At 35.3% G+C, this 26,993-nt stretch overlaps 2 protein-coding genes and 1 pseudogene across 2 annotated transcripts; 2 read left to right on the forward strand and 1 right to left on the reverse strand.

Annotated features, from left to right (window-relative positions):
• The first annotated feature begins 2,302 nt into the window (after positions 1 to 2,302).
• Positions 2,303 to 9,277, forward strand: LOC115994354 (phosphoenolpyruvate carboxykinase (ATP)-like). The gene is made up of 13 exons (XM_031118471.1): positions 2,303 to 2,434; positions 2,871 to 3,150; positions 3,689 to 3,870; positions 5,087 to 5,240; positions 5,354 to 5,438; positions 6,460 to 6,560; positions 6,794 to 7,092; positions 7,292 to 7,465; positions 7,583 to 7,648; positions 7,898 to 8,076; positions 8,288 to 8,457; positions 8,560 to 8,728; positions 8,847 to 9,277. Exons 2-13 carry the CDS (start codon positions 2,876 to 2,878, stop codon positions 8,988 to 8,990), a joined length of 1,998 nt encoding a protein of 665 aa, XP_030974331.1. The 5' UTR covers positions 2,303 to 2,434; positions 2,871 to 2,875; the 3' UTR covers positions 8,991 to 9,277.
• Positions 9,278 to 13,098: 3,821 nt separating this feature from the next.
• LOC115950229 lies at positions 13,099 to 14,320 on the forward strand (annotated as a pseudogene).
• A 10-nt stretch (positions 14,321 to 14,330) lies between these two features.
• Positions 14,331 to 18,883, reverse strand: LOC115993878. The gene is made up of 8 exons (XM_031117861.1): positions 18,740 to 18,883; positions 18,201 to 18,278; positions 18,051 to 18,118; positions 17,814 to 17,954; positions 17,059 to 17,100; positions 15,775 to 15,914; positions 14,704 to 14,802; positions 14,331 to 14,589 (listed from the first exon to the last, which is right to left on the reverse strand). Exons 2-8 carry the CDS (start codon positions 18,275 to 18,277, stop codon positions 14,461 to 14,463), a joined length of 696 nt encoding a protein of 231 aa, XP_030973721.1. The 5' UTR covers position 18,278; positions 18,740 to 18,883; the 3' UTR covers positions 14,331 to 14,460.
• Positions 18,884 to 26,993: the final 8,110 nt, after the last annotated feature.

Here is a 26,993-nt window from a genome sequence, read left to right on the forward strand (position 1 = left end):
TCGGATCGCCACAGGTTTTTTTTAACCTTTTTAATACATCCATAAGTTTTATTTTGTTCAGGTCTAATTTTTTCAAAGTTTATAAAAATTATCTTGAAAGCTTATAAATATTTTTTAAGAAACAAATATTAAATAATATTCTTTTCAAAAATTAGATTCAAAGCAAACAAAAATGGAGCAGGGAATATAAAATTAAGTGGACGGAGTAATTTAGAAAATTGTGTAAAGGGATTTTAGGAGCCTAGGTCCTAGGACAGTGAAGTAAAGGAATTACCGTCAAACACAGATCACTTGCTTTTCCACATTATCTTCACAATTTTCCATGCGATCATGTACTACCATCATTTGATAAGGATTCACTTCACCTCCACCGTCCGATTCATCACAGGTGGTGGTGGCACGAAAAACCCTTTAAATCAAAGGACAGACAAACTCTCCAACAACAAAAATTTACGCTACAGGCCTGGCCAGAATTATTCACACCGCTAGTATCACAAAATTTTATATTATTTTTGTTATAATTTGTGCCGTGACGAGTTTTAAACGGTAAAAATATAAATCTAATAGACTCATGATTTTTTCACCATTAATAATTCAGCATGTGGTGAGTTGTAATAAAAATGGTGACACAATCTTTTTATCATTTTTCTGGAACTATTGCTAGAGCCTAAGCGTGCGTCTGGATTGGCGTTTTGCCCAATCCCCAATCCTGTGTTATGTGTTTTGTCTGTGGGTGTTATGGGTACTGTTTACAGACCCATAAAAGTTACACAAACACAAATTTCTAACAAAATTTAGATCACACAATACTATTTACATAATTAAAAATTATTTTATTAAAATATTTTTAACAATAAATTTTTAATTTTTAACAAATAAACAGTATTTAAATACGCCTTAAGCTGAACTTTAGCTTAGGTGAGAAGCTCAAAATAAGTGGACGGCTAGCTAATAATCAATCACGATAATGAATTAGTGGGTCCCAAATTTGATCAACACTAATGCATAGAAGCTTGCGGCGACCACACGCAGATAAGTTTTCCCATGCACATATTTTAAGATCTGGTACGTGTAAATCATCACACGGTAAATATGAAGGCATTATTGTTCACAGACTCACAGTGCACACTGGAAAAAAAGAGAGGGATCTATAAATCCACCAACGTATAAAAAGTCCGAGTTTTTGAAGGGACTTGAGTCACTTTTTGACAGTAGTTCCGGAACTGAACATGAATTCAAATTTGGTTTATTTACCCCCAAAAAAAAAAAAAATTTGGTTCAATGTAACGCATAGAGTTCAAACTTTTTGTACACGTGTGGGGGCTACGTTTGCTTCCATCTCAACTTGCATGTAGAGATTAAATCAGCTGAGCGTGAGACCACGAAACATAGATAATCTTATCCAATCAGTTTCTTGTATTAAAAAAACCGCTCGTCTTTCGGCTCAAAAGTCAAAAACATGGTTAATAAACAAAGTCACTAAAACCTTTATCTCAACATACATTTTTTATAGTTAAAAATTTGTAATTATTCTCTTTTAGCTTTTCACAATTGATTCTATCCTATCGTGTTAATCCTACCATTCATTTTTGTCACTATGGTTTGAATACTTAACATTCATTGGATAGTTATTTAATGAAATACTAAGCGTGCGTTTGCCTGACGAGTTTTGCGCGTTTTACCCTTCTTTTTTTTTTTTGTCTCACGATACTGTTTATGGACCAGTCTATTTGTAAAAAACGCGTGAACTGTGTTTTGTCTTTTAAAAATTATTTTGTTACATTATTTTTAACAATAAATTTTAATTTTAGCAAAATAAACGGTTTTTAAACAGACTCTAACTCTAAAATATTATGTAATAATAAGAATTTTATAATTATAGACATAAAAATATAGTATGGACAATTAGACTATTTACAAAAATGAACAACAAAAAAGTTAAAATGAAAACCACCATAATTTAAGGGCTAGGATGAATTCTAGTTTTTTTTTTTGAGAAGGAGGAAAATATTAATTTAGTATTAGTAGATGGACTAAAAAAAAAAAAAAAAATGTAGCAAGTTGATTGATGAAGACTACGAAGCTATGGTGGTATGAGAAGCATCGGATTCCCAGTCTATATCCGAGCTCAGCTTCTCTCGTTTATTGGGTTTTGGAATTTTTCTCTTTTGGGAGCTTGACTCGGGGAGAGATAGGATTTAACCATGGTTAGGAGCACTAGGGTTTAATCTTGGTTAAGCACGGGCCGGGCCAGCCCAGTGAATCCTTTAAAAGGCACCCCTTGCTCCTCTATTTTTCCCATCACCTTCTCGTTTTCCTTTTCTCAGACTCAAACTATTGCACCTTTGATGAACACAACCCTTTATTTCTATTTCATTTCTCTTTAGCCTTTCGCTTTTCCTTCTTCATTTTCGTTTCAAGCTCGCAATCTCTGGTCTAGCCTCTCTCTCTCTCTCCTTCATTTATAGCCTTTTTTATTTCTCTTAGTTTTCATTATTGTCTCGCTATGATGATAATCTTTCCCTATTCATGTTGCATGCCGAACTTAAATGATGTGCTGGACTGTCATTTTGATCTTAAACCAACACAGCTTCATAATATTTGACAACCAAATTTTTTTGCTAATTCCTAGAGAAAACCCAAGTTGGTTTTCTTGTCTTGGGGAACCCAGAATTTCTTTTCTTAAAAAAAAAAAAAAAAAAAAAAAAAAAAAAAAAAAAAAAACCACCTCCGCTTGAGTTGCTGACAATATAAAGTGGGACAAAAATTAAAGTTGCTGATCTAAGAAACAATAACATAAATATTGTGATTGTGATTGTGATTGATCAGTATCTTATTATTGTTGTTGTTATTTTATTTTGTGGGTACAGCAGAGATGGCAGGAAACGGAAGCGGACACGCGAACGGAGAGTTCAGTTTCGGGAATGGAACGGCACGGAACGGTCTGGCTAAGATCCAGACGCATAAGAAGCAAAACGGGATCTGCCACGATGACAGTGCGCCTCCCGTGAAGGCTCAGACCATTGATGAGCTCCACTCGCTGCAGAAGAAGAAGTCCGCACCCACTACCCCCATTAAGGGGACCCAGGGTGCCTTTGCTAGCACCATCTCCGACGAAGAGCGCCAGAAACAGCAGCTCCAGTCGATCAGGTATATCAGACTTCCAGTAAGCTCGGTTGGTAAAATTATCGACCACCACGCGTATTACTTTCAATAATTATTTTATGTTGTTGTTAATTAATAATTAAAAATTAAAAAGTAAAAGCTAAATTAATATAGTAAATTTAAGAAGAAACAGAGAAAAAGAGAAGGGGAAGTGGCACTTTTTAAGGAGTGGGACCCAGTGATGCCTCTGATTTTCGTTTGACTTAAAAAAAAAATTGTATGATCCGGTGGTGTAGAGTCTACACTGGACTAATTTTGATTATTGACAAGTGGGACCCACGTAATGTTCGGCGATGTGGCACAGCCACTGAAACGACAGGTTACCAGATCCCGTGAGAATCCGATGAAATTACTAAAATATTACTTTGTGTGGGGCCCTAATAATATGGGTGTGGTATTTTTATATTCCAAACATGGTTTAGAAATAATCATGGTTATAAAAAGATGTTGTGGGAAATTTCCAGGAAGAAAGAAAACGTTGGAAATATGTTTGGTTTCTCATTTGTTTAACTGTTTGAAACAGTGCATCTTTGGCGTCACTTACGAGAGAAACTGGACCCAAGGTGGTGAAAGGTGACCCAGCTAGGAAGTCAGAGACCCCAAAGCACGTAGCACACGCCCATGAACACCATTTCACACCGACTATCAGTGTCAGCGACAGTTCCTTGAAGTTCACTCATTTCCTCTACAACCTCTCCCCTGCAGGTACATGTACATACATGTTACATGTCTCTAACGTTTTCCTTTCCTATCAATTATTTTATGGATTTGTTTTTCATAATAAAAATTTATAAATAAATAATTGTAATGGTTTTGTCGAGAAAACAAAAGTAGTGGATTTATGTGAGCCACTAGTAACATAGTAACATGTGAAAAAAATTGTGGTAAAAATTGTTGTTATAAAATATCTCATCAAAAAAATCTTAAGATTAATATCTTTTGTAGCGTAATTTTGCTACGACTTTATTGTGGCAGAAAAAATAGCAAGTTTATGTTAAATTGACAGATAACTAATTAATAAAGTGAGATCCTTGAATTACTCGGTCCTATCTTATCATATATACAAACGTAGCGCTCTCACACACGTATTATTTTGATCATGTAAGTCAATGTTGTTTTTCTTCTTTTGTGGGATTAGTTCTTAAGTTGAATTTCTTTATATGTGCTTAAAATATATATATATATATATATATATATATATATATATGATCTTATTGCGTAAAATGGATTATAATTTAAGTCCGTACTGGACCCATAATTATGAAAAAAGATTGTGACAAATTAACTAATGAATCACTATAAGATGATAGTCAGCGAAGAAAAGGCGCCCCACTAGCTTGTGGGTGACTCGTATATGTTTTGGGGGGGGGGGGGGTAGTTCAAGATTTGCGAATATCTGCAACAGTTTTATTTCGTCACCGACATATATTTATCATGAATAAATAGTCATTCTGAGAACCCAGAAAAGGAAAGAAAGAGAGTCAAGAGTGACTGGACAGTTCGGCTATGAACTGTGTGAGCATGTTTGAAAATGAAATGAACTATTTTGAATCCATACTATAAATAATCCACCAATTGAGAAGCAGGATATGGGTGTGATAGCTCGTCACTTCATCCAAAAAGCAATTTTGAGCTTTAAGTCAAATTGGTGTCTAATTTTTTTTCACTAAAAGTCTATAATCCTCTTCATATTTTCGAGACTCCTTTATATCATCTTATAGTAATTATCATCCATTAGTATGTAATTTTTTTCAATTAACATACATGGAAGAATAAATCCTGGACCAGGAAAATCAATTTTTCTGTATGAGATCCTAATACACTAACTTTAGATGGGGGCAACCCGAGACGTTTGAAGAGTCTGCCAATTAAACTACAAAGCTCTCGACTAACGCACTAACTTTTGTGACATGTGGTGCAGAGCTATATGAGCAGGCCATAAAGTATGAGAAAGGGTCATTCATCACAGAGACTGGTGCCTTAGCAACACTTTCTGGAGCTAAGACAGGTCGATCTCCAAGAGATAAGCGTGTTGTAAGGGATGAGACAACTGAGGATGATCTTTGGTGGGGAAAGTATGTGGTCCTTGCTCATCACCCACTCCTTGTCTATAATTTTATCTGCATGAGCCTTTTTTTCCTTTCCATTTTAACAACTACAATTAATATCTTACTATTGTTTATGATAGGGGCTCACCAAACATTGAAATGGACGAGCACACATTCATGGTGAACAGGGAAAGAGCTGTCGATTACTTAAATTCTTTGGACAAGGTTAACTTCTACTCTCTCTTAGCTTCCAACCTTTATTTACTTTTCTAATACTTAGCTTTTTGGTCTTCATTATTGAAAACTCACTTTTCCTTATAAAATTACATGAACAACAGTCTATTATTTATTTATTGAATTTAAAAATATTACAATGAATTTTACGCGTTTTGATCAAATAAAAAAATGGTAAAGGGAAGTGGTTTATCTTGTATTTTTGTTTTTCCTTTTAGATGGGGTGATGTTGGTGATGCCGTGATGGTATCTATTTTGTCTTTTTTTTATGCAGTTGGCCAAATGGCCTCAGATCCATTATCCCTTGATAGAATCAACTTTGTCCTAAAAAGAATTAATTTATTAGTCCTTCCTTGCTCTTTATTTCTTTTACTTGTGTCGTATTCTCTTTATTTATTTTTTTTGGGTGGGGGGCTAAGAATACTTGTGTCTTATTCAACCTCACCAATTCATTTACAAGTTTAGCATAAAAAAATATAAAATGCTAAAACTAGTACCGAATTTATTTAATAGACTTACTATTACAAACTGATAAATTGATATAATAATAAATATGATTGATGGCACTTCAACAACATAATAAATAAATGTTTAAATTATATTTTTATGATTTGTGACACATTACTTGTAGCTTAATTGGCACCAGTAGGTCGAATAGATGTCTAGGGATCAATGGACAAAATGTCAAATTGACCTTCTTTGGCACCAAGAGTAAAGTTTATTTAGTAAAATTTGTAGTATTTCTAGCATTATTCTATCCATTGATCCTTAAAAAAAAAAAAAAAAAAAAAAAAAGAAGAAGAAGAGTAAATTAAGGGTGTTTGATTCCATATACATACAGAGAGTAGGCAGTATGTATTTCAGTTAATGTCTTGCTAACTATAAATCAAAATGTCTTCCTAAAAGTCTTAGATATGGTTACGAAGACAATGATTTATATATTATTTGGTCATCCTTTTCGATATGGTGGAATAATTGTAATTGCTGATGGGATGAATTTCATGATTTTCAGGTCTTTGTGAATGATCAATTCTTGAATTGGGACCCAGAGAACAAAATTAAAGTCCGGATTGTCTCTGCCAGAGCATACCATTCCTTGTTCATGCACAACATGTAAGTAAACATGAATAATTAACAATTACAGCTTTCTTTGTTTCTCTGTTGTCCCTTCCACAGAGGTCTATGCCTGCCAGATAAGTCTCCTTTAACGTTGACATAATGCTAATTTATCCTATATTGAATAACTATCATCCCTAGCCCGAATTCCATGGAGGGAAATCGATGAGAAAAAAAAAATGTAATGGTCTATTAGCTTAGTGTACAATTGGATAACTGGGTGGGTGCAGGTGTATCCGACCCACTCCTGAAGAGCTGGAGAATTTCGGTACTCCGGACTTCACTATATACAATGCTGGCCAGTTCCCATGTAATCGTTACACTCACTACATGACATCCTCTACTAGCATAGATCTTAATCTTGCTAGAAGGGAAATGGTCATCCTCGGCACCCAGTACGCCGGGGAAATGAAGAAGGGTCTGTTCAGTGTTATGCATTATCTCATGCCTAAGCGTCAAATCCTCTCCTTACATTCTGGCTGCAATATGGGAAAAGATGGAGATGTTGCCCTCTTCTTTGGATTGTCAGGTATAGTATCGTTGGATCAGGTCATGGTGTGGCTCCAACTGCTGCCATATGATATGTGCCTTAAAACTCTTTCTCGCCGTCCTTGAGAACTTATTAAAAACTGTTACAGAATAAGATTTGGCATATGCCCTCGAGAACGTAATTCTCCTTCACGTTTGTCACTCATGAGTTTTTATTTTCAAATTTCTTTTATTATTAGGTACTGGAAAGACAACTCTATCTACGGATCACAATAGGTTTTTGATTGGAGATGATGAACACTGTTGGAGTGAGAATGGTGTGTCAAACATTGAAGGCGGTTGCTATGCCAAGTGCATTGATCTCTCAAGGGAGAAGGAGCCTGATATTTGGAATGCCATTAAATTCGGGACAGGTAATAGAAAAAGTGGAAGATGACTGAAAGAATCATATTTATTAATTTATCCTTGTTTTTTTATTTTTGGGATAGATTTGTCATCATGAAAATAATTGAATTGATTGTCAATGGCAGTTCTGGAGAATGTAGTGTTTGATGAGCATACCCGAGAGGTTGATTATTCTGACAAATCAGTCACAGGTATACTTCTAATTGGTTGAATTTAGTTGAATATGATGAATATTAAATATCAGTGCTCAAAGTTGACAAAGAATTGGAAAAGGTTATGACTTGGTAAAATCAGTGTAACATCTGATTTAAATATTAATTATCATTTCTGAAAGCTGACATGGAATGGGATGTAGTTATTTACCACAAAGTAATATGCTTAAATATGAATCTAACTAAAGTTGACGACTTTTCATGAGGTTGCTCTTCTTGTTGAATCAGAAAACACTCGTGCTGCATACCCAATTGAGTATATCCCCAATGCAAAGATACCATGTGTTGGCCCACATCCAAAGAATGTCATACTATTGGCATGTGATGCATTTGGTGTCCTCCCACCAGTGAGCAAGCTGAGCTTGGCACAGACTATGTACCATTTCATCAGTGGCTATACTGCTCTGGTAAATGTCTCATTATTGAAGTACTTCTCTTCTTTAAATGAATTTATTTGGTAATAAATGGGGGTCCATGACTCGGGCCCTTCATTAATATTTTGAGCATATGAACACTTTCTGCTTAATTTAGGAAAATGAAAATGTGATAGCTGCATCTAAAACAATCTTATTGGGCTACTTCTTTATTGATGACTGAACGTCTTGATGAAAATTTTAGGTAGCAGGCACAGAAGAGGGTGTGAAGGAGCCACAGGCGACATTCTCAGCTTGCTTTGGTGCAGCATTCATTATGTTGCATCCTACCAAGTATGCAGCCATGCTGGCTGAGAAGATGATGAAGCATGGTGCCACAGGATGGCTTGTCAACACTGGCTGGTCTGGTGGAAGGTGTATTACTGTATACTGAGCTAATTGAAGTTAAGTTACACCATTAATCCAGTTTCACAATGAAGCTGATTTCTTCCTTCTTCTTTTTTACCCTTGATGCAGCTACGGCTCGGGGAATCGAATTAAGCTTCCTTACACAAGGAAAATCATTGATGCCATACACTCTGGCAGCCTCCTGGATGCAAACTACAAGAAAACCAAAGTGTTCGGACTTGAGATCCCCACTGAAGTTGAGGGAGTGCCTTCCGAAATTCTGGAACCAATGAACACTGTTAGTTTGCCTTCTACTTAATACCCTTCACACCCTTTTCACCATTGTTTGGTAACCTTCTCTGTGTTCATGTGCTTCCATTTTTCAATTTCCTGAGATATTTGATTTTGACTTGCAGTGGGCAGACAAGAATGCTTACAATGCTACACTGCTGAAGCTGGCTGGCCTGTTCAAGAATAACTTTGAGACCTTCACTAACTACAAGATTGGCAAGGATGGCAAGCTGACCGAGGAGATCCTTGCTGCTGGTCCAATCTTCTAATCATGAGCTGGACAAACAAACAAAACTGATCCTGGGAGTTTGTGGTTGATAGAAATAAGGATTAAGTAGGCTTAGATGCAATCATGTGGTTCCAGTAATTTACATGTAAAATGGTTTGCCTTAGTTCATTTTGAATTTTATGTTACTTAAATTAAGATTAATCCTTTTTAGATAAGTCCAAGTATTCCTATGTTGGTCCAACTATTGATAGAAAAAAAATATCCATGATTGTCAAATTTTCCAACCAGAAATGTGACTTAATTTTGAGCAGATCAGCTTCGTCCAAATTGCCGACTCTAAGATTGTCCAAATTGCCGACTTTAAGAATGAGACAGTTTCATTATTTCAATAACAAACCTTTCAAGCAGTTCGCTAGACTTTGTCAGATTGTTGAAGTTATTCCATGGAAGTATGATTAATTAGTTTTCTTCCAACAAAAGCAAAGAATAAGTATTTGCTAAGCTTTGATCAAACATATAGACTGCTTTTATCTTTGTACGCCACAGATTTTCTTTGCATTTATTTGGGGGCCTATAGTTTAAGAAAGTGGGATTCATGTCAGCTCTGCATTGGCAAGGAATAAAGTACACATAGCAGCTCTTCAACGATAACATGAAAACCGCTAAGAGCATTATGACTTCGTCCAAATCGTGCGTTTGTGGCTCGTTGAAAGATTGGTGTTTCTTATTTTTATTTATTATGATTATTATTATTATTATCTTTCTTTGCACTATGTCAGCTCTGCATTTGCAAAGAATAAAGTACATATTATTATTATTATTATTATCTTTCTTTGCACTATGTCAGCTCTGCATTTGCAAAGAATAAAGTACACATAGCAGCTCTTCAACGATAACATGAAAACCGCTAAGAAAGAATAGCTTATAACTTCGGCCAAATCGTGCGTTTGTGGCTCGTTGAAAGATTGGTGTTTCTTATTTTTATTTATTATTATTATCTTTCTTTGCACTATGTCAACTCTGCATTTGCAAAGAATAAAGTACACATAGCAGCTCTTCAACGATAACATGAAAACCGCTAAGAAAGAATAGCTTATGACTTCGTCCAAATCGTGCGTTTGTGGCTCGTTGAAAGATTGGTGTTTCTTATTATTATTATTATTATTATCTTTCTTTGCACTATGGTTTTGTATGTGTGGATTTAAGACTATTTGGGATTATTCAGAGTGAGCGAGGGGGTTTCTAAACCTAAAAATATCGTCGTTTATGCATAGAGTGATGTGTGTTTTTGCATAGAATGATGCGTGTAAAAAACCAAATGTCTATATAAAATTGAATATTCCAAGTGCTGAATACTCAAAGGTGCTTTTCCTATACTATTTATAGAGTTAGGACTTCGTAGACTTGGAAAAATCAATTAGATTCCTCTTTTTATCTTTAGCTCATATTTATCCCTCAATTTGATAAGAGAAAATTGCATGACTAAAAATTGAGTTAGGGGCTAAAAGATCGAGTTAGAGATATTTAATTGAATTTTTTTTTTCCTTTGACAATGATGACTAAATATGAAACCTAAAAAAAAAGGCTTGGATTTCGTGTAAGTGATTGAATTCTAAAGATTCTAAAGTGACGTGTGCTGTGTGTGGATGGTGAAAAGTGCAGAAAAATAATGGGAATTCGTGGGTTTGGATGTGGGTGAGTTTCCTATGCACTAGAGCTCCAAAGCTTACGTTGGGTGAAGATACTGGAACCCTTTCTCAGGTAGGATGGTTGTGAAAAAAGCCATCAAAGAGACTATTTGTTTGCATGGTTTGATTGGAGATTTGAGGATTCATCAAGAGCATATCTGTGAATTTGTGATAGTCCAAAGTGTTATTCATCTATTGTAGAACGAAGTCCATAATTCTCTACTAAGCACGTTGATGTTCGCTTCCACTTTGTTCTTTAAAATTGGAGAGATATATTCTTTTTCAAAAGATTGAAACTTCGTAAACCTACTAACATTATGACTAAATCAATTCTTTTGCACAAGTTTGGCATTGCTTAGACTTGATTGGTGTTTGAGTTTGAGTTTGAGATAGCGTTTAGGGACTCTAGTAGAGGCAGGGCCGGCTCAAGGTATTGTAGGGTCTAAGACGACTACTTTAAGGGAGTTCTATTCTTATACTTTGAATATTAATAGAATATTTATTTTTGGTTTTTTTTTTTACATTTAAAATCTATTTTTTAGAAAAAAAAAATACAAATTAAAATGAACTCATTGCATTACTCAATGACTATACAACTAAAATAAACACTATTTATTAAATGAAGTGACCAAATACTAAAAAATTATGATTGAAAATTTAATAAAGTTATATATTTGAATAAATAAAATTTGAGTATAAATTTATTTACGGGTGGAAGATTGACGAGTTCTTTTAACATTTATGTGTAAGAGATTAAATGATTGACTCATCCAATGAAAATAGTTTTCTTTAACTATTTTTTCTTTGATAAAAAACAACTACTTTTTATTTATTGATGAATATTTAGGGCTTAATTAATACTTTTATTGGTACAAGAATATCTCTATTGGTAAAAATTTAGGGGTCTTTTTTTATTGTGAGCCTTAGGAGGTTGCCTATTCGGCTCACCCATTGAGCCGGCACTGGGTAGAGGCAATGGAGAAGTTTATGTGAGGCCAGATCCAATGCAAGCCAAGATGGAAATTTGTTAATGCGGTTTGAATTGGATGGAAGTTCACCTAACATGGAGTTCTAGCCTTTATATAACACTTTTATACCAACCTACTTTGCCAGCAAAGAAATTTTTTTAATAATTTTTATTTGTGAGAGAGAGTTCATTGGGTGTATTTCAGATTTTGGTTTTATGAAAGTCTCTATATTAACTTTGTAATTGTAATTTCCATTTTTAATTTAGTGAAATTGTCTCCTCGTCGCTGTTGGTGGACATAAGCCTATGACCAAACCAGTAAGTCCTTGATGTTCTATTTTATATGTGGTTATGTCTATTTCTCTTTTTCAAGTTTTCTTTGTTCCTATTATTAATTTATTTATGAAATCTTTCTCAAACTCATAATAGCTTTCACAAGCAATCTTGTTTGTGGGGCTGTTATTTGGAGGCCTCTTTGCACAACAAAAATAAGCAATCTAAAACCACCACAGTTTTTGCAATGTTCTCTTTGAATTGATCATATTATAATTTTCCAAAAACTAAATCTGATCGCAACCCCATGCACTACTAAATATTAGCGGTGACAACCAATAACGTGCAAGATTTTGAAGAGCCGATTGTTTTGTTAATTAAATTCAAAAAGCTGTTTTCGCTTCTGAAAGAATAAGTAATGAAAATCTTATAGAACTCATAATATTTTAGAATTTAGATAGTTGTTTTTAGGGAAAAGAAACCTCATAACAGTCTGTGTTTGATAGATTTTAGAGAAGTTAAGATAATATTATTCCAAACGTGTTGTTGGTGTATGTTCAGCTGGTGACTTGCTAACAAATTTTTTTTTTTAATAAGTGTAGTGATTAACTCTTGCGTGTTGGTGACAATGAAAAATCTTCTACAAACACAACGAAATAGTACACTATTTTTGCAATAAGTTAGGTATTAATTCATCGTGATTCTAAAAAAAAATCACCATAAGTCAAAATAAAATTAAAAAAACCCACTATAACTCAAATGTCAAAAGATTCGAACAAGCTTATTATAAAAATATTGTGAAAATTTGTTGTGTTCATAGACTCTCTTTTAAAACAAATTAGTCACAAACCCACTAATATAATTATTTTTATATTTTATAAGAATATAATATAAAATTTATAGGTTAAATTATGCATATTTATTCAAAAGTGTTTTCTATTTTTATAAGTTTTATACAATAGAAAATATAATGTATTTTGCATTCAACAACAATACATAGCCCCATAAAAAAAAATTACATAGTAATATATATATATATATATATATAGTACATAATTATAATAAAAAGATTTATATTACATAATTACGATGACATTTCAGTCACGGGTAAATTATACTTGTTTGGTTATGATCTCAGGGCTTTTTTTAACTAATAAATGTTGAGAAGAAACCAGAATAATCTCTAGGACCTTAGTCATGCTCACTCTGTATTCAATAACATGATTAATCTACTAGTGACAATTCCAAGTAATTCTTTAACTAAAATAATAATAATAATAATAATAATCTAGGGTTGTTCCGGGTAACTCTTTGGCCCCCAAAAAAATCAAGATGGCTTTTTTTTCTGGATGTTTATGAATTAGTGTGTGGACGAACCAGAAGAATGGTGTGAAAAACTCATTTCAACCTACATATGATAGTCACTCCTAGCTGAGGTTTCTTCTTGTTGCAGAGAACACCCTTACAGCCTACCCAATTGAGTACATTCCTCCTCCAGTGAGCAAGCTAAGCCTGGCACAGAGCATGTACCATTTCATTAGTGGCTATACTGCTCTGGTACATATCTTTTTATCAATGTACCTATTCATTGGAAAATTAGTAGTATCTTTATGGTGACTATATAGTATATACACATACTATTAAAAAACTAGAAAAGTGTTGTGGTGACTGGTAACTAAATATAGTGATTATAAACATGGGTAACTGGCCACAGTAGAGGGTGTGAAGGAGGCACAGGCAACATTCTCAGCTTGCTTCGGTGCAGCGTTCACAATGTTGCACCCAACTAAGCATGCAGCCATGCTAGCTGAAAATATGCAGAAGCATGGTGCAACCAGGACAGCGTTAACACTAGGTGGTCAAGTGGAAGGTGTGTCTTGAATCTTATAATTGCATATTTTGATATATTGCCCATCAAACGACAGCATTTATCAACGTCCATAAGAATACTTGAATCAAAATTTTTCTTTTTTCTTTTTCCATGCAGCTATGGCTCTGGAGATCGAATTAAGTTACAGTACACACAAGGAAAACCATAGATGCCATACACAGTGGCAGCCTCTCAAATGCAAATTACAAGAAAACTGAGGTTTTAGGCTTGGGATTCCCACAGAGGTGGAGGGGTGCCTTCAGAAATCCTGGAACCAGTGAATACTGTAAGTTGGCTATCCTTACTCCCCTCCCTCCCGCCTTTTTTTTTTTTTCAATTGCTTGGACTCTGCCTAGTTCATGTGATTTATAAAGGTTGATATAATGATTTTTATTTAAGCGATGCAGTGGTCAGACAAGGATGCTTACAATGAAAAACTGTTAAAGTTGGCTGGTCATTCAAGGATAACTTTGAGAAATTCACAAACTACAAGATTGGTGTGGATAACAAGCTGACAGTTGAGACGCTTGCAGCTGGTCCAATCTTCTGATCATGGGAACAATAAAACAACAAATCTGTGGAAAATGTAACAATAACCAAAAGTCAATTGAAAATCATATATTTGGAAAAGGTTGTTTTGTCTGTCTTGGTACTAAGAAAGCCTGTAATGGTCAATTAAATTATGAAATTGGCACTCAAAAGCCCGTGATAGTTAAGGAATAAGTTTCCAAGCTTGATGCATAATTTCATCACTTAGAAAGGGGCGCAAAGACCACATTAGGCAGTAGCTCTCTAACTCTCCTGATGATAACTTGAAATTCAGAGCAGAAACAATTTTTTCCTGCAACAAGGTACAATATTATATTCATATGTGTAGACCCCAAACCATATCAGATGTTTGTAATGTTTATCCAGATTGGAGAAATGACATGAAGAGAGATATGGAGCTCACTACCTGCATTACGTAGTCTTGTTTAAGCATGCTGTAAATGAATCCCATCAGGGCAGCAAAATCAGTTACTTCAGGTCTTTGAATTCGAGATGATGCTACTTCCTTTTAAAGAAAAAGTCAGCATTCAGGCATTAAAATCATAACAAACATATCCATCAAATCAAAATACCATGCAATGATTCTTCTACTAGTTGTGTACAAATCTGCATTAGGATTTAAATGTTGTAAAATAACTAAATAATCAGTCAGCAATATGAGAGAGAGAGAGAGAGAGAGAGAGAATGAAACAGTTCTGTAAAAGTTTTTTCATGCTAATGTTTAAATACAGATCCAGACAAGCGTTTTGTGATCCAAAAGTTAATAATATAAATTTGCAATACATAGAATCTTAGCCAAGAATTTCTTAGTTCTAGGGATTTTTTAACTACATCACACATGGCTAAACCAAAAATTGGCTGACATGTTGAATATTGAGAAGCATAAATTAAACCTAGTTATTGACAAGAAAAGACACGGAATGTTCCTAACAGCCAGGTTTCCATGCAGTGCGTACAGATTGCAGGCATGGAAATGAAATCTAGGGTGCCAACAAAAAATTCCATTCTAAGAGATATAGCATATATTGTCACATTTCTCATTTTCTCAAGTACGGCTTTAAATGCTTCACTGATAATTAAAACATCAGAACAGCAGGAGAAATTGCCAGGCCACAATCATCTTCTTCAATAATTAAAACATATTTGATTGCTACATCAGAAACAGAAGGAGATCATTTGTGCCTCGATAGTTCAAACTAATTGAATAAGAAGGTATTGTTATCTTAACTCATCAGGTTTGAAAGGGTGGAAGATAGGATAATTTTGCCAAAAAATAAAAATAAAATTTAACAACAAAAAAAGGCACTAGTTTATAACAATTGAACAAAGAACATTATTAAGAACTACAGCAAGACAAAACAAATTGGTTACACAAATTTAAACATGAGAAAATATAGAGTATATATAAAACAACACATTAATAAATGAAAACAAGAAGATGAAGGAAGAGAAAAGAAAGGGGGGCGGGGGTGCCTACCTTGCCATTAGTAGTTGCTTGTTCATTCAACCCATCACCAAAATCTTCAATGCAAATTGGTGATAAGGTGCCATTCACATTTTGCATTGCACTAGTTACATCCTCCAGGAGGCATTCAAGTCCACTAAGTATGCTTTTTGCTGCAATTCCCATTACAAATTCAAACATAAATTCAAAGCCACAATAATGGAGCTTAAATTTCCAAAAACAATAACCTCCAAAAGACAATGACAAGGGGAAATTTACACTCTTATTCATGCCCTTCACATAAGCCTACATAATAAAGTTATAAATCCATGCTGAAGCATGCCACTAAAAAAGAGGAGGGAACGGAAGTTAACAGAACAAACAATGAGAAACTTGTCACTGCCTGTATTTCTAGATAACATATGCAATTCCATTATTCATAAAAGGTAACGTATTTTCTTTTTTCCCCCCTAATTTGTGACTAACTCACCCATCTTAAAAGATTTTTGAATCTATGACCTCACCCATCATGGCGCCACCCCATTCTTATGGGGGGCAGAGGTCCCATTTGTCTCAAAGACTATTGGCATTTTTTTTTTGGATAAGTTCAAAGACTATTGACAATTGGCACTCCTCAAACTATTAAAAGATATTAGTCTATCTCACATGACCACACACAAGGGGAGTGACAACCTGCAATGTTTCCAGCCCTTGAAAAGCATAAATCTCCATATAAATAGCTCTCACCCCCAATTAAAATGGAATAACATTAACTTCTTAAGAAATGTTTGCTTGAACAAATGAGGAAATTTCTTTTTGAAATTAACCAAAAAAAAACCGAAATTATTCTATTCATTTTTCAGGTGAAATGAAACTTTCTAGAAAAATGTAAAATACAAAGAATACCAATCTCGTAACCCGATGCATCCTCCTATAAGCAAATTTTCAAAGAAGTTCATATAATTGGGGGAAATGTCAACTTTTGTTGCACATATAAGTTAAATTGTGCAGCCAAGTTTACTAGGCATTGAGCTATTGAGCCATTTCTCTAGGATGGGTTAGCATATGTGGATATTCCACTAAAAGTTCCACCATTCCAGAGATGATTAAAATGTGGCAGTGGCATTGACCTAGTACACAGTGCAAACATTAATAAACATCAGACACTGCACAGAAGCAAAATCTAATGCTATGAACATATAAGATCATATATCACTTTTAAGGCATCAATGATTCATAAATGTATTTGAAGAGTTTTACTTTGTGATTGAGAATATAAAAGAACAGGAAATGGGAAATTTCAGAAGGCGTAGTTACCTTTACTTAAGTGGTCACGAAGTCCAAGTTGGCATGTATGCACTTCTGTATGCACATTTTTCCCGCATACAAACAATAATTGCAGTTAGACCAGTAATTTGCGGGTAAAATTTTCAAAATGCAAAGTTAACTTGAAACATCATAGCAAATCTACACAAAGACACACAGAGGAGGGGGGGGGGGGGGGCAGAGACAGATAAATGAACCAATAATACACCAAGAGCAGAATTAATTTGCTGGGTCGACTTCTAGAAAAAAGTGTGAGGGTGACAAAATGAGGAAAAGATTGATGGAGAAGAGTTTAAAGCCTTTACATTCCAAGGAACAGAGAGATAGTCTTACTACAACAACAACAACAACAAGCCTTAATCCCAAATTTTTGGGGTCGGCTATAGGTCCTCAACAGATTAGTTAGGGTCAGCCACATGTATTCTTTTCCTCCATTCTATTCTATATGAAGTCATATTCTCTATTACTTCCTTAATTGACAAATCCTTTTTTGTTACTTCTACTAAAGTTATTTTGCGCCTTTCTCTACTTTTTTTCATTTCCTCAACTTGGATCAACTCACTTTTTCTTACCAATGCATTAATCACTCTCCAAAGATACCCAAATATATATATATATATATGAACTAGGCAATTTGTTACCCAAAAAAAAAAACTCGCAATGCATAGAATGTACAGCACCATTTATTCAACTAATTCCAAAGATACAAGAAAATAATAATAGCAATAGAAAACAACTGCACTTACACTTGCTTATACTATGAACACCATCATGAGTATTGATACAGCCAGCTTCAAAATATAATTTAACTCTCTTTGTTTCGTTAGCTTTGATAATATTCTCAACCAACTTAGATGTCCTATCTATTGGGGGTCGCCGAAGATACTCTACATGAAAATTTAAGAAAATAATAATATTGAGAATAGTAAAAAGAAACATCATTAGTAAAACAAATAAAACCATAAACTCTAGAGAACACTAACCCAGCCCTTCCTGAAAGCCTGCAAGTAACCTGCCTCCTACAGCCACCAATTCCTCAAACTTCGTAACCCTAACACAGTAACAGTATTACCATTCAAAATCATCAAATTATATAAAAACAAAAACAGATTAAAAACTTAAAAATGGATTACCTTGTCAAAAAATCCTTGTATATTTGGTAAATTTTCTCATCTAGTTCAGAATTCAATTTGCCTTCATCAGTTTCCATTCTGCAAAGACACACAAAATATAAAAAAAAGCAACCATATAAGCGGAATGCCACTTAACTGATTGCTAAATTATCTAATGGTCTCCAAATAAATTAAAAGAGAAATCTTGAAAATCACATAAAAAGCTTCACAAATCATCAATGTCGGAGATGATTGATGTGGCTCACTGCACAATTAACAACCCATTAATGCCCATGAGTTGAGAGGCGGCTTAAACTTGGATCAAAGTGGGACATTCAAATTTATAATACAAATAGCTAAATTTCCCAATTCAATTAAATTGACGAAAAAAAGTTTTAATATATAAGAATACAAAAGCTGAGTAATTGGGTTTGGGTTGGAGAGAGGTAAGGAAAAACAACCGCAATTCATAGGAATTAGAGAAAAGCAACAGCCCAACAGCCGCTGCTACTCTCAAAACTTAAATTCAGAGAAAAGAGAAAGAGGAAAAGCAAGTGTACCTTGAAAACACTTCCAAAACCACCACGCTGGAAAACAAAGAAGACTGGCAATGGTGGAAGCTATGAGAGAGAAGGTAGTGACAGCGGAGTGTGTTGGGCGAAACGATGGAGAGACAGTCGAATTTTTTTTTTTTTTTTGAGCGTGTTTTCTATTTTTTTTTTAATATTATTGATATGGAAAATTGCAGCAAGAGTCATGTAGCTTAGGGATGTTAATTTTCGACCCAATCCGCGAGCACGATACGAACCCGACACGGGTTTTTTCGGATTAGGATTGGGTCTTAATGGGTTTTGATCATAAACAGGTCGACCTGAAAGTGACACGATAAGAAATGTGTCATAAGCACGATACGAACACGATACGGGTTTTTTCGGATTAGGATTGGGTCTTAATGGGTTTTGATCATAAACGGGTCGACCTGAAAGTGACACGATAAGAAATGTGTTATAAGCAGGTCAACCTGTGTAACCTGTAATAAACACATTTGACACACTAATTTATTTGTATCAACCTGAAATGACCCACTTAACACAACTCGTTTAACGTGTATAACAAATAAATATTTATTTTATTTTAAATTTGTCAAATACCTTTTATATCCAACATATATTTTAAATTTAAAAAGAAAAGTGAGTAATTAAAAAAATTTACAAGAGATATAATTGGAAATTGAAACTTTATAGACCCTAGAACTAATAATACTTTTTTTTTTGGTATAGAACTTGCACAAATGAAATTGGATGAGCTTGTGAAAGATGTTATGAATTTGGATATCAACAAAGAATCTATAGATGATAGTCGTGGTTATAGTTAGGATTAGTCTACTGTTTACTCAAATTCTTTCAATATTGATACTTAGCATTTGGTGAATTCTAAGGATATTATATTTTTGTTGAACTATGTTATTTTATTTTTATTAAATTTTGTTATTTTGAATTTGGGTTGAAGTGTATGCACTTCTTTGGAGTGTAAAGAATTTATTTCTAGATGAATGTTATATTTTTGTTGAACTATATTATTTTGAATGTGGGTTGAAGACTTTGAAGTGTATGCATTGCTTTTTGGGATGTAAAAAAAATTATTTCTAGATGGATGTTATATTTAATATTTTGCAGGTTGAATTGGGTTGTGTTACATTTGTGTCAACTCAACACGACTCGTTTATTAAGTGTGTCAAATAGGTTGGGTTAGGTCAACCTGCCTTATTAACAGGTCGAGTTAGGGTTGAAGGATCATGACACGATTATTAAATGAGTCGGGTTAGGGTTGAGTCATTTAATTGAATACCCCTACCTTGACACGTCACGAATCTGACACGTTAACCCGAATTGACACCCCTAAACTTGTCCTACCTAGGCCTACGCCATGACCTAAGGCCGCCTGACGTAAGAAGGCCCCAAAATATGGGGGTAATTTTTTTTTTTTTTGGAAAAAAATGCAAAATGAATGGAGAGAGAGACTAAAGTCAGACTGAGAGAATTGAGACCGATTTGGAGGGTGGGGTCTGCTGATGTGGTTGGTTGATTGGAAAAGCGGTGACTTTGCTGAGATTGGTTCGTTCCCCTTAATGTTTTCTTCTTCTTCCTTTTTTTTTTTTTTTTTTTTTTTTTTTTTTTTTTTTTTTCCAGATTTTTCTTATTTTATTTTATTTTAATTTTGAATTAAAAAAGAAAAAACGTCAAGAGTTCCAACGGCAGCCATTAATTGAGTTGTAACGAAGTCTTGCATTGATAAAAATTGAAAGTTAGAGGATTTACATGACAAAATTGAAAATTAAAAGACTGAAATGAAAAACGGTGAAAGTTAAATGGTCAATTTTACATTTTTGTCTTTTTTTTTAATAAAATAAAAAGTGTGAATTAAGTGTATACTTTATCCCAATCTTAAGAAGGCCTAAAATATTATAGTTATGCTAATATATTACAAGTTTTATTATATAGGTCTTACAAATTTTTTTGAGAATCTATAGGTCTTACAAATTGATATGTCACAAATGAAGTAATTCAATACTCATTTATTCTTTTGTTGAAGTGCTACCTCATTGACACATCAATTTGTAAGTTTTTTGTAGTAAAATTTGTAATAAGTTTAGCATTTTCTAAAAAAAAAAAAATTTATAAAAATACAACACATTCAACATTAAGTGTATGAAAAATGCTAAAGTTAATACAAATTTTAGGGAAAAAAAATTACAAACTGATGTGTCAGGAATATGATCGATGTTACTTAAATAATATAATAAAATAAATATTTGAATAACTTTTCTTTTATTGGTGATATGCCAATTTGTAAAATCTATATAGTAATTATCATTAGTTCACTTTGAGTGAATTATTCATATTAATAAGTAAAAGGGATAATTACACATAACCCACCTGTGGTTAGGGCGAAAATCACTTTGCCTACCCGTGGTTTGAAAAGTATCACTTAACCCACCTGTGGTATGTTTCCGTCAATCTGCGTAACCCACCTCAAGCCCAGTCGTTACAAAAACACCTCTTAACACCAAAACACAACATAACGCAAATCAAAACACCCAAAACTCAGAAACTTTTCAAGAGAGAGACTTGTGGTGAGATCAACGTGTTCTTCGTGGTTTTTATATCTCTTTTTCAGCATCACTCACCCGCAAATCCCTACTCTCTTTCAGTTTCATGGGGTTTCCTCATAGACCCATTTTGCATTCCACCCGAATTCCCACAAACCCAGTTCAGATTAGTGGGTTTCGTACTTGTTCTTCGTGCCACTCTTACTCTCACCCGTTGAGTTCTAGCCATGGAGCCGAGTTTAAGAATTTGGGCCGTTCTGAAATGCGATTTGGGCAACTGGGTTTTGATCATTTTCTAGTTTCTATAGTTTCGAATGGTGGGTCGGGTGGCTATGGGCAACTGGGTTTTTTTTTTTTTTTTTTTTAATTCGAGGAGTTAGCCAAAGGGTTGAGGGAGGCAATGGGGGAAAACTTCTATCTTTCTTTTCTCTCTATTGTGAACCCATAACCACTGGCCACCGTGATTTCTGCCAAAAAAAATAATAAAGCACACCCAAATGCAAAAACCAACAAAACCCACAAATGGTGACACAAAACCACCAAATGGAGATCCACAACTCATTAATGGCGAGAAAATTTGTAACCACTTATGATGAGCCAGAACCACCGTGATGAGATGAAACCACCAGGCCAGGACATGCTGAAAAAGAGATATAAAAACCACGAAGAACACGTTGATCTCACCACAAGTCTCTCTCTTGAAAAGTTTCTGAGTTTTGGGTGTTTTGATTTGTGTTATGTTGTGTTTTGGTGTTAAGAGGTGTTTTTGTAACGGCTGGGCTTGAGGTGGGTTACGGAGATTGACGGAAACATACCACAGGGGGGGTAAGTGATACTTTTCAAACCACGGGTAGGCAAAGTGATTTTCGCCCTAACCACAGGTGGGTTATGTATAATTATCCCTAAGTAAAAATTAATAATGGATTTGAAATTAAATAAAAATAAATAAATATTATTTAAGTGATATTTAGATATAAAAAGACTCCTATAAAATTCTCGCCTTAGGCCTCAAACAATCTTGGGCCGGCCCTGGTTCTACCCTCCCTTAAAAGTTAGGACAAAATTTAGGTACAGTACTTTAGGTGCTGTTTCTTAGGTTTCTTTCTTAAGATTCAACCATACGAGTACTTAACTAAAAAATATACTTCCATCTCATGAACAAAAATCCACATGGCAAAATCTTAAAATGGGAACCTAAGAAATAACACTTAAGTACTGTACCTAAGTCTTGTCCTAAAAGTTAATATGACTTTTGAGTAGAGTTGTGGTGTGTTTTTGTATTAGAACTCATTTCCTTCTTCTTTGTGTGTGTTTGTTTCTCAAAATAAATAATATAATATATATATACACATATACACACTTAAAAAAATAAAATAAAAATAAAAGATATATAGGTTGTGTTTGGCATTGGCTTAAAAGGCTTTTTTTTTTTTTACTATTTAGATCATTTTTCCTACTATTTATAGGTCTTATTGCATTTTTTAATAAAAAAAAAAAATCAATTTCAGCTAAATAAGCTGTCCTCAAATAGACTCAGTGTCTAGATTAATTGTTGACCCCTTGCATGGTTTTTATTTTTTATTTATTAATATTATAAGCAAACACATTCTCAATATATATATATATATATATATATTAAGCAAACATGTTTCAAAACAGTGTTTGTTATCTAAAAGAAGAAGTATTATTATTATTATTTTTTTTTGGTCAATAAGGAAATATCATAAAACTAGGAACAAACAAGTCTGTTACAACACAAGCTAGCTTTATCATTAGCTAGGATTCTTTCCACCACAGACGGTGCATTCAAAAACACAACAAAAGAGTTTACATTGTTTGCGCCCATTTTGGCCATTGCATCCGCACATTGGTTGGCCTCCCTATATATGTGCTTTATCTGCATGTTGGGGAACTCCTTCACTAGGTTCCTGCAATCATTAAGCAAAGGTTCCAAAGTCAAGTTGTTGGTATTATTGTTTAAGAGTAATACAACACTTAATGCATCCAGCTCTACAATGATGTTGTGCAGCCCCATTTCCTTAGCAAGTAAAAGACCATCCCTCACAGCCCATAGTTCAGCCACACAGCTGTTGGTGCTACCAAAAGATCTAGCATATCCTTTCAACCATTTCCCCTCATGGTCTCTAAACACTCCGCCCCCACCAGCACGTCCTAAGCTGCTAATAGCTGAACCATCTGAGTTTAGTTTCACCCAACCCGCTGGAGGTCTCTCCCATCCCACGGCCACAACAGATTTGATTATAGGCAATTTAGCATTCAGCCCTATAGAGAAGTATTCAACACTATCCTTTACACTCTTATTGTAGCAAGACCGGTTCACCTTGCCGGATTTGAAAAGAAAGGTGTTTCTATGCAACCAAAGCTGTCACACTCCCATGGGGAACACAATCTTCCAAGGAATGCCCATTCTACTGTGTTTGATTTCTGCCTTACAGTTGGCTTCAAGCCATCTACTAACCGGTAAACTAAAAGTATCCCTTAGACAAACCGGGAATTGAATTTGCTGCCAAAAGTCACGGGCAAACCAGCAGCCCCTCAAGAGATGATCCATAGTTTCCATGCTTTGAAGACAGATTTTGCAGGTGGGGTCAAGACTTAAACCCCTTGAACCCAAAACTTCCCCGGTGGGCACGCTATTTTGAAGACACAGCCATAGTAAAAACTGAACCTTAGGATAAGTTTTAGCTTTCCACACCCAATCCACCATGTTAGTATCAAGGTTCAAAGGGTTTAAATCCCTTGCCAACAAGTATGCAGATTTCAAGGAGAAAAAACCATTTTTGGAAAAGGCCCAATGAAGAGAATCCTCAACCTCCGGGCTGCAAGACAGCGGAGTAGCTTTAATGACGCTGAGAATGTGTTCCGGCAGATCAAAAGAAAGACATTGAGCTTGCCATTCATGGTTTTGATTAAAACATTGCCTCACCGTAATGAGATTATCATGCCGATTTAAAGGCCCTTCTAATATGTTTTTCAAAGGTCCAATAGGAAGCCAAAAATCATCCCACACCTTTACTTTCTCCCCATTCCCCACTGACCATTTTAGTCCCTTGACGTAGACTGGTCCACCCTTCTTGCAAGCTGCCCATATAGAGGAGCAAGGAAGCTTATTGGCTTCAACACATAATCTGCTAGGCGAGAGATATTTTGCCACCAGCATCTTCGCCCAAGGAGCTTCCTGCTCACAAGCTAATCTCCAGCAAAGCTTCGCTAACAAAGCACAGTTCCTATCCCTCATATTATGCAGCCCCAGCCCTCCAAGTTCTTTGGGAAGTGTCACAGTCTCCCACCTAACCAGATGCAGCCTCCTTTTTTCCTCAGTTGAACCCCAAATAAAGTCTCTTTGAAGCTTATCAATTTGGTTGCAAACTTTAGCAGGCAGCATATGGCATTGCATAAAATATTCTGCCACAGGAGCCGCGGAGGATTTAATAAGGACCAGCTTACCAGCCCTAGATAATAGTTTAGACCTCCAACCATCCAGCTTACTTTGGATCTTGTTTACCACAAAATTAAAGGCGTTCCCCACTCTTCCTTGGTTAATAATGGGAAAACCAAGGTATTTACCTAAGTTGTTGGTTGCGGCAATACCCAATCTCCTACAAATGCCTCTCACCCTTCCTCTAGTCACATTAGGAGAAAAAAGAACCTTAGATTTGGTATAGTTAACTTTCTGTCCAGCCAAATTGCAAAAATTGTCTAGGACTTCAATGATAGCTTCGCAGTTTTTGTAGTCTGCTTTGGCAAACAGCAACAAGTCATCAGCAAAGAAAACGTGAGAAAAGCTTGGACCACTTCTAGAAGCCCTTACTTTATCCCACCTTCTATCCTCGCACATACCAGTGATTTGGGCTCCAAGAAACTCCATACACAGCAGAAAAAGATAGGGAGAGATGGGATCTCCCTGTCTTATTCCTCTTGAAGGATGGAAAGACTCAAGTTTGCTACCATTGAACAATAGCGCTGTGGTAGTGGAGGAGACACAACTCAAAATCAGCCTTATCATATTCTCTGGAAAACCAAAATGTTCAAGCACCATTTTAATGAACGACCATTCTAGGCGATCATATGCCTTTTCAAGATCAATCTTCACAACCATGAACCCTGTCCTCCCCTTCCTCTTCCTAAGAGAGTAAATTAATTCTTGGGCAATTATGACGTTATCTGAACCCCTTCTGCCTTCAATAAACGCTGCCTGCATTGGGGAGATCAAGGATGGTAGCAAGTGACGAATCCTCAAAACAATAATTTTTGTAATAACCTTGTATAGTGTGTTGCACAGGCTTATGGGCCTATATTGATTAACAGTTTCTGGACCAGGTTGTTTAGGAATCAAAACAATTAAGGTTTGGTTAAGATACTCCGGAACTTTTTGCTTCCTAAACACTTCTTTGATTTCCCTTTTAACCGATTCCCCCACTACTAACCAGAACCTCTGGAAAAAACCCGCATGAAGCCCGTCAACACCAGGAGCTTTGTAGGGCTTCATTGTTTTGAGAGCATTCCAAATTTCCCCATCCGAGGGAATGTTCTCCATACTAACAACATCCTCATGGCTGAGCTTGGCACACCAATCTGATCTCCATTGGGAGGCCATAGGACAAAACACTTGTTCGGAAGTATACAACTTCTTAAAACTAGTATTAAAAATTTCCTTCACTTCCTCAATATTGTGACACCATTCACCCTCATTATTCTGTATACTGGTAATTTTATTCTTACTTCTTCTGCGGAGCGTGGAAATATGAAAATACGAAGTATTCCTCTCCCCCAAAATAATCCAATTAGTTCTGGATTTCAAAGCCCACAGCTCCTCTTCTAGCTGGCTGATAGAGTTATATTCTTCAGTCAAACGATCTTGTAAATTAATCAAAAAACCATTTGGACAGGTAGCTAAGACTTTTTGGGTATCTAATAACCTGGCCAAAATTTTCTTTTTTCTAGCGAAAACATTTCCAAACACTTCTCTGTTCCATCTCTGAGCTTTGGTCGAGAAGCTAGAGATTGCCTCAGCTAAATTCTCTTCCCTACCAGCCCAAGCATCCCTCACAACAGTCGGGAAGTCACTGTGGCTCAGCCAAATTGACTGAAATCTAAAAGGTCTGTTAGCAGTGGACCCTAAAAAAGGATTCAAACTAAGCAAAAGAGGACAATGATCTGAATTTATCCTGGCTAAGTAGGTGACGTTAGCTTCCGGATATAATTCCTTCCAACCTGGATTAACCCAACATCTATCAAGTCTACACTGTATCAAATTACCCAATTCCCTCTTATTAGTCCAAGTATATTTTGGGCCTGAAAACCCCAGGTCCATCATCCTACAATCATCCATACATTCCTTAATGGCCCTAACCCTCCTCTGGCAGATTGGATTCCCCCCATATTTCTCATCCTCAGACAAAACTTCATTAAAGTCCCCCATAAGGGCCCAAGGTAAATCATGCATGTTAGCTAACATCCTAAGATTATTCCAAACAATGCATCTTTCTTCAAAACGAGGACTGGCATAAATTGCACTAATTAACCAGCATAGAGTTTGAGACCTTACCCGTATCAAAGCATGGATCTCTTGCTCTGTTGCTGCCAGGACATCCACATTCACCAAGTCTGAGCACCACAGCAACCATATTCCTCCAGCAAATCCAATGGTGTCAGCCGCTGCATGACCATCAAAAGGAAGGGAT

This window comes from Quercus lobata, chromosome 6 (genome assembly GCF_001633185.2).
Source record: "Quercus lobata isolate SW786 chromosome 6, ValleyOak3.0 Primary Assembly, whole genome shotgun sequence".
Taxonomy (NCBI): Eukaryota; Viridiplantae; Streptophyta; class Magnoliopsida; order Fagales; family Fagaceae; genus Quercus; species Quercus lobata.

Excerpts from the sequence above, each read along its gene's own strand:
- LOC115994354 (XM_031118471.1), top strand. The coding sequence starts at position 2,876 with ATGGCAGGAAACGGAAGCGGACACGCGAACGGAGAGTTCAGTTTCGGG. Across the intron at positions 6,561-6,793 it reads TCCTTGTTCATGCACAACAT|GTGTATCCGACCCACTCCTG; the intron begins GTAAGTAAACAT and ends GGGTGGGTGCAG. Across the intron at positions 8,729-8,846 it reads TTCTGGAACCAATGAACACT|TGGGCAGACAAGAATGCTTA; the intron begins GTTAGTTTGCCT and ends TTTGACTTGCAG.
- LOC115993878 (XM_031117861.1), bottom strand. The coding sequence starts at position 18,277 with ATGGAAACTGATGAAGGCAAATTGAATTCTGAACTAGATGAGAAAATT. Across the intron at positions 17,101-17,813 it reads TGTTCATAGTATAAGCAAGT|TGCATACATGCCAACTTGGA; the intron begins GTAAGTGCAGTT and ends TGCATACAGAAG. Across the intron at positions 14,590-14,703 it reads AACAAGACTACGTAATGCAG|GAAAAAATTGTTTCTGCTCT; the intron begins GTAGTGAGCTCC and ends ACCTTGTTGCAG.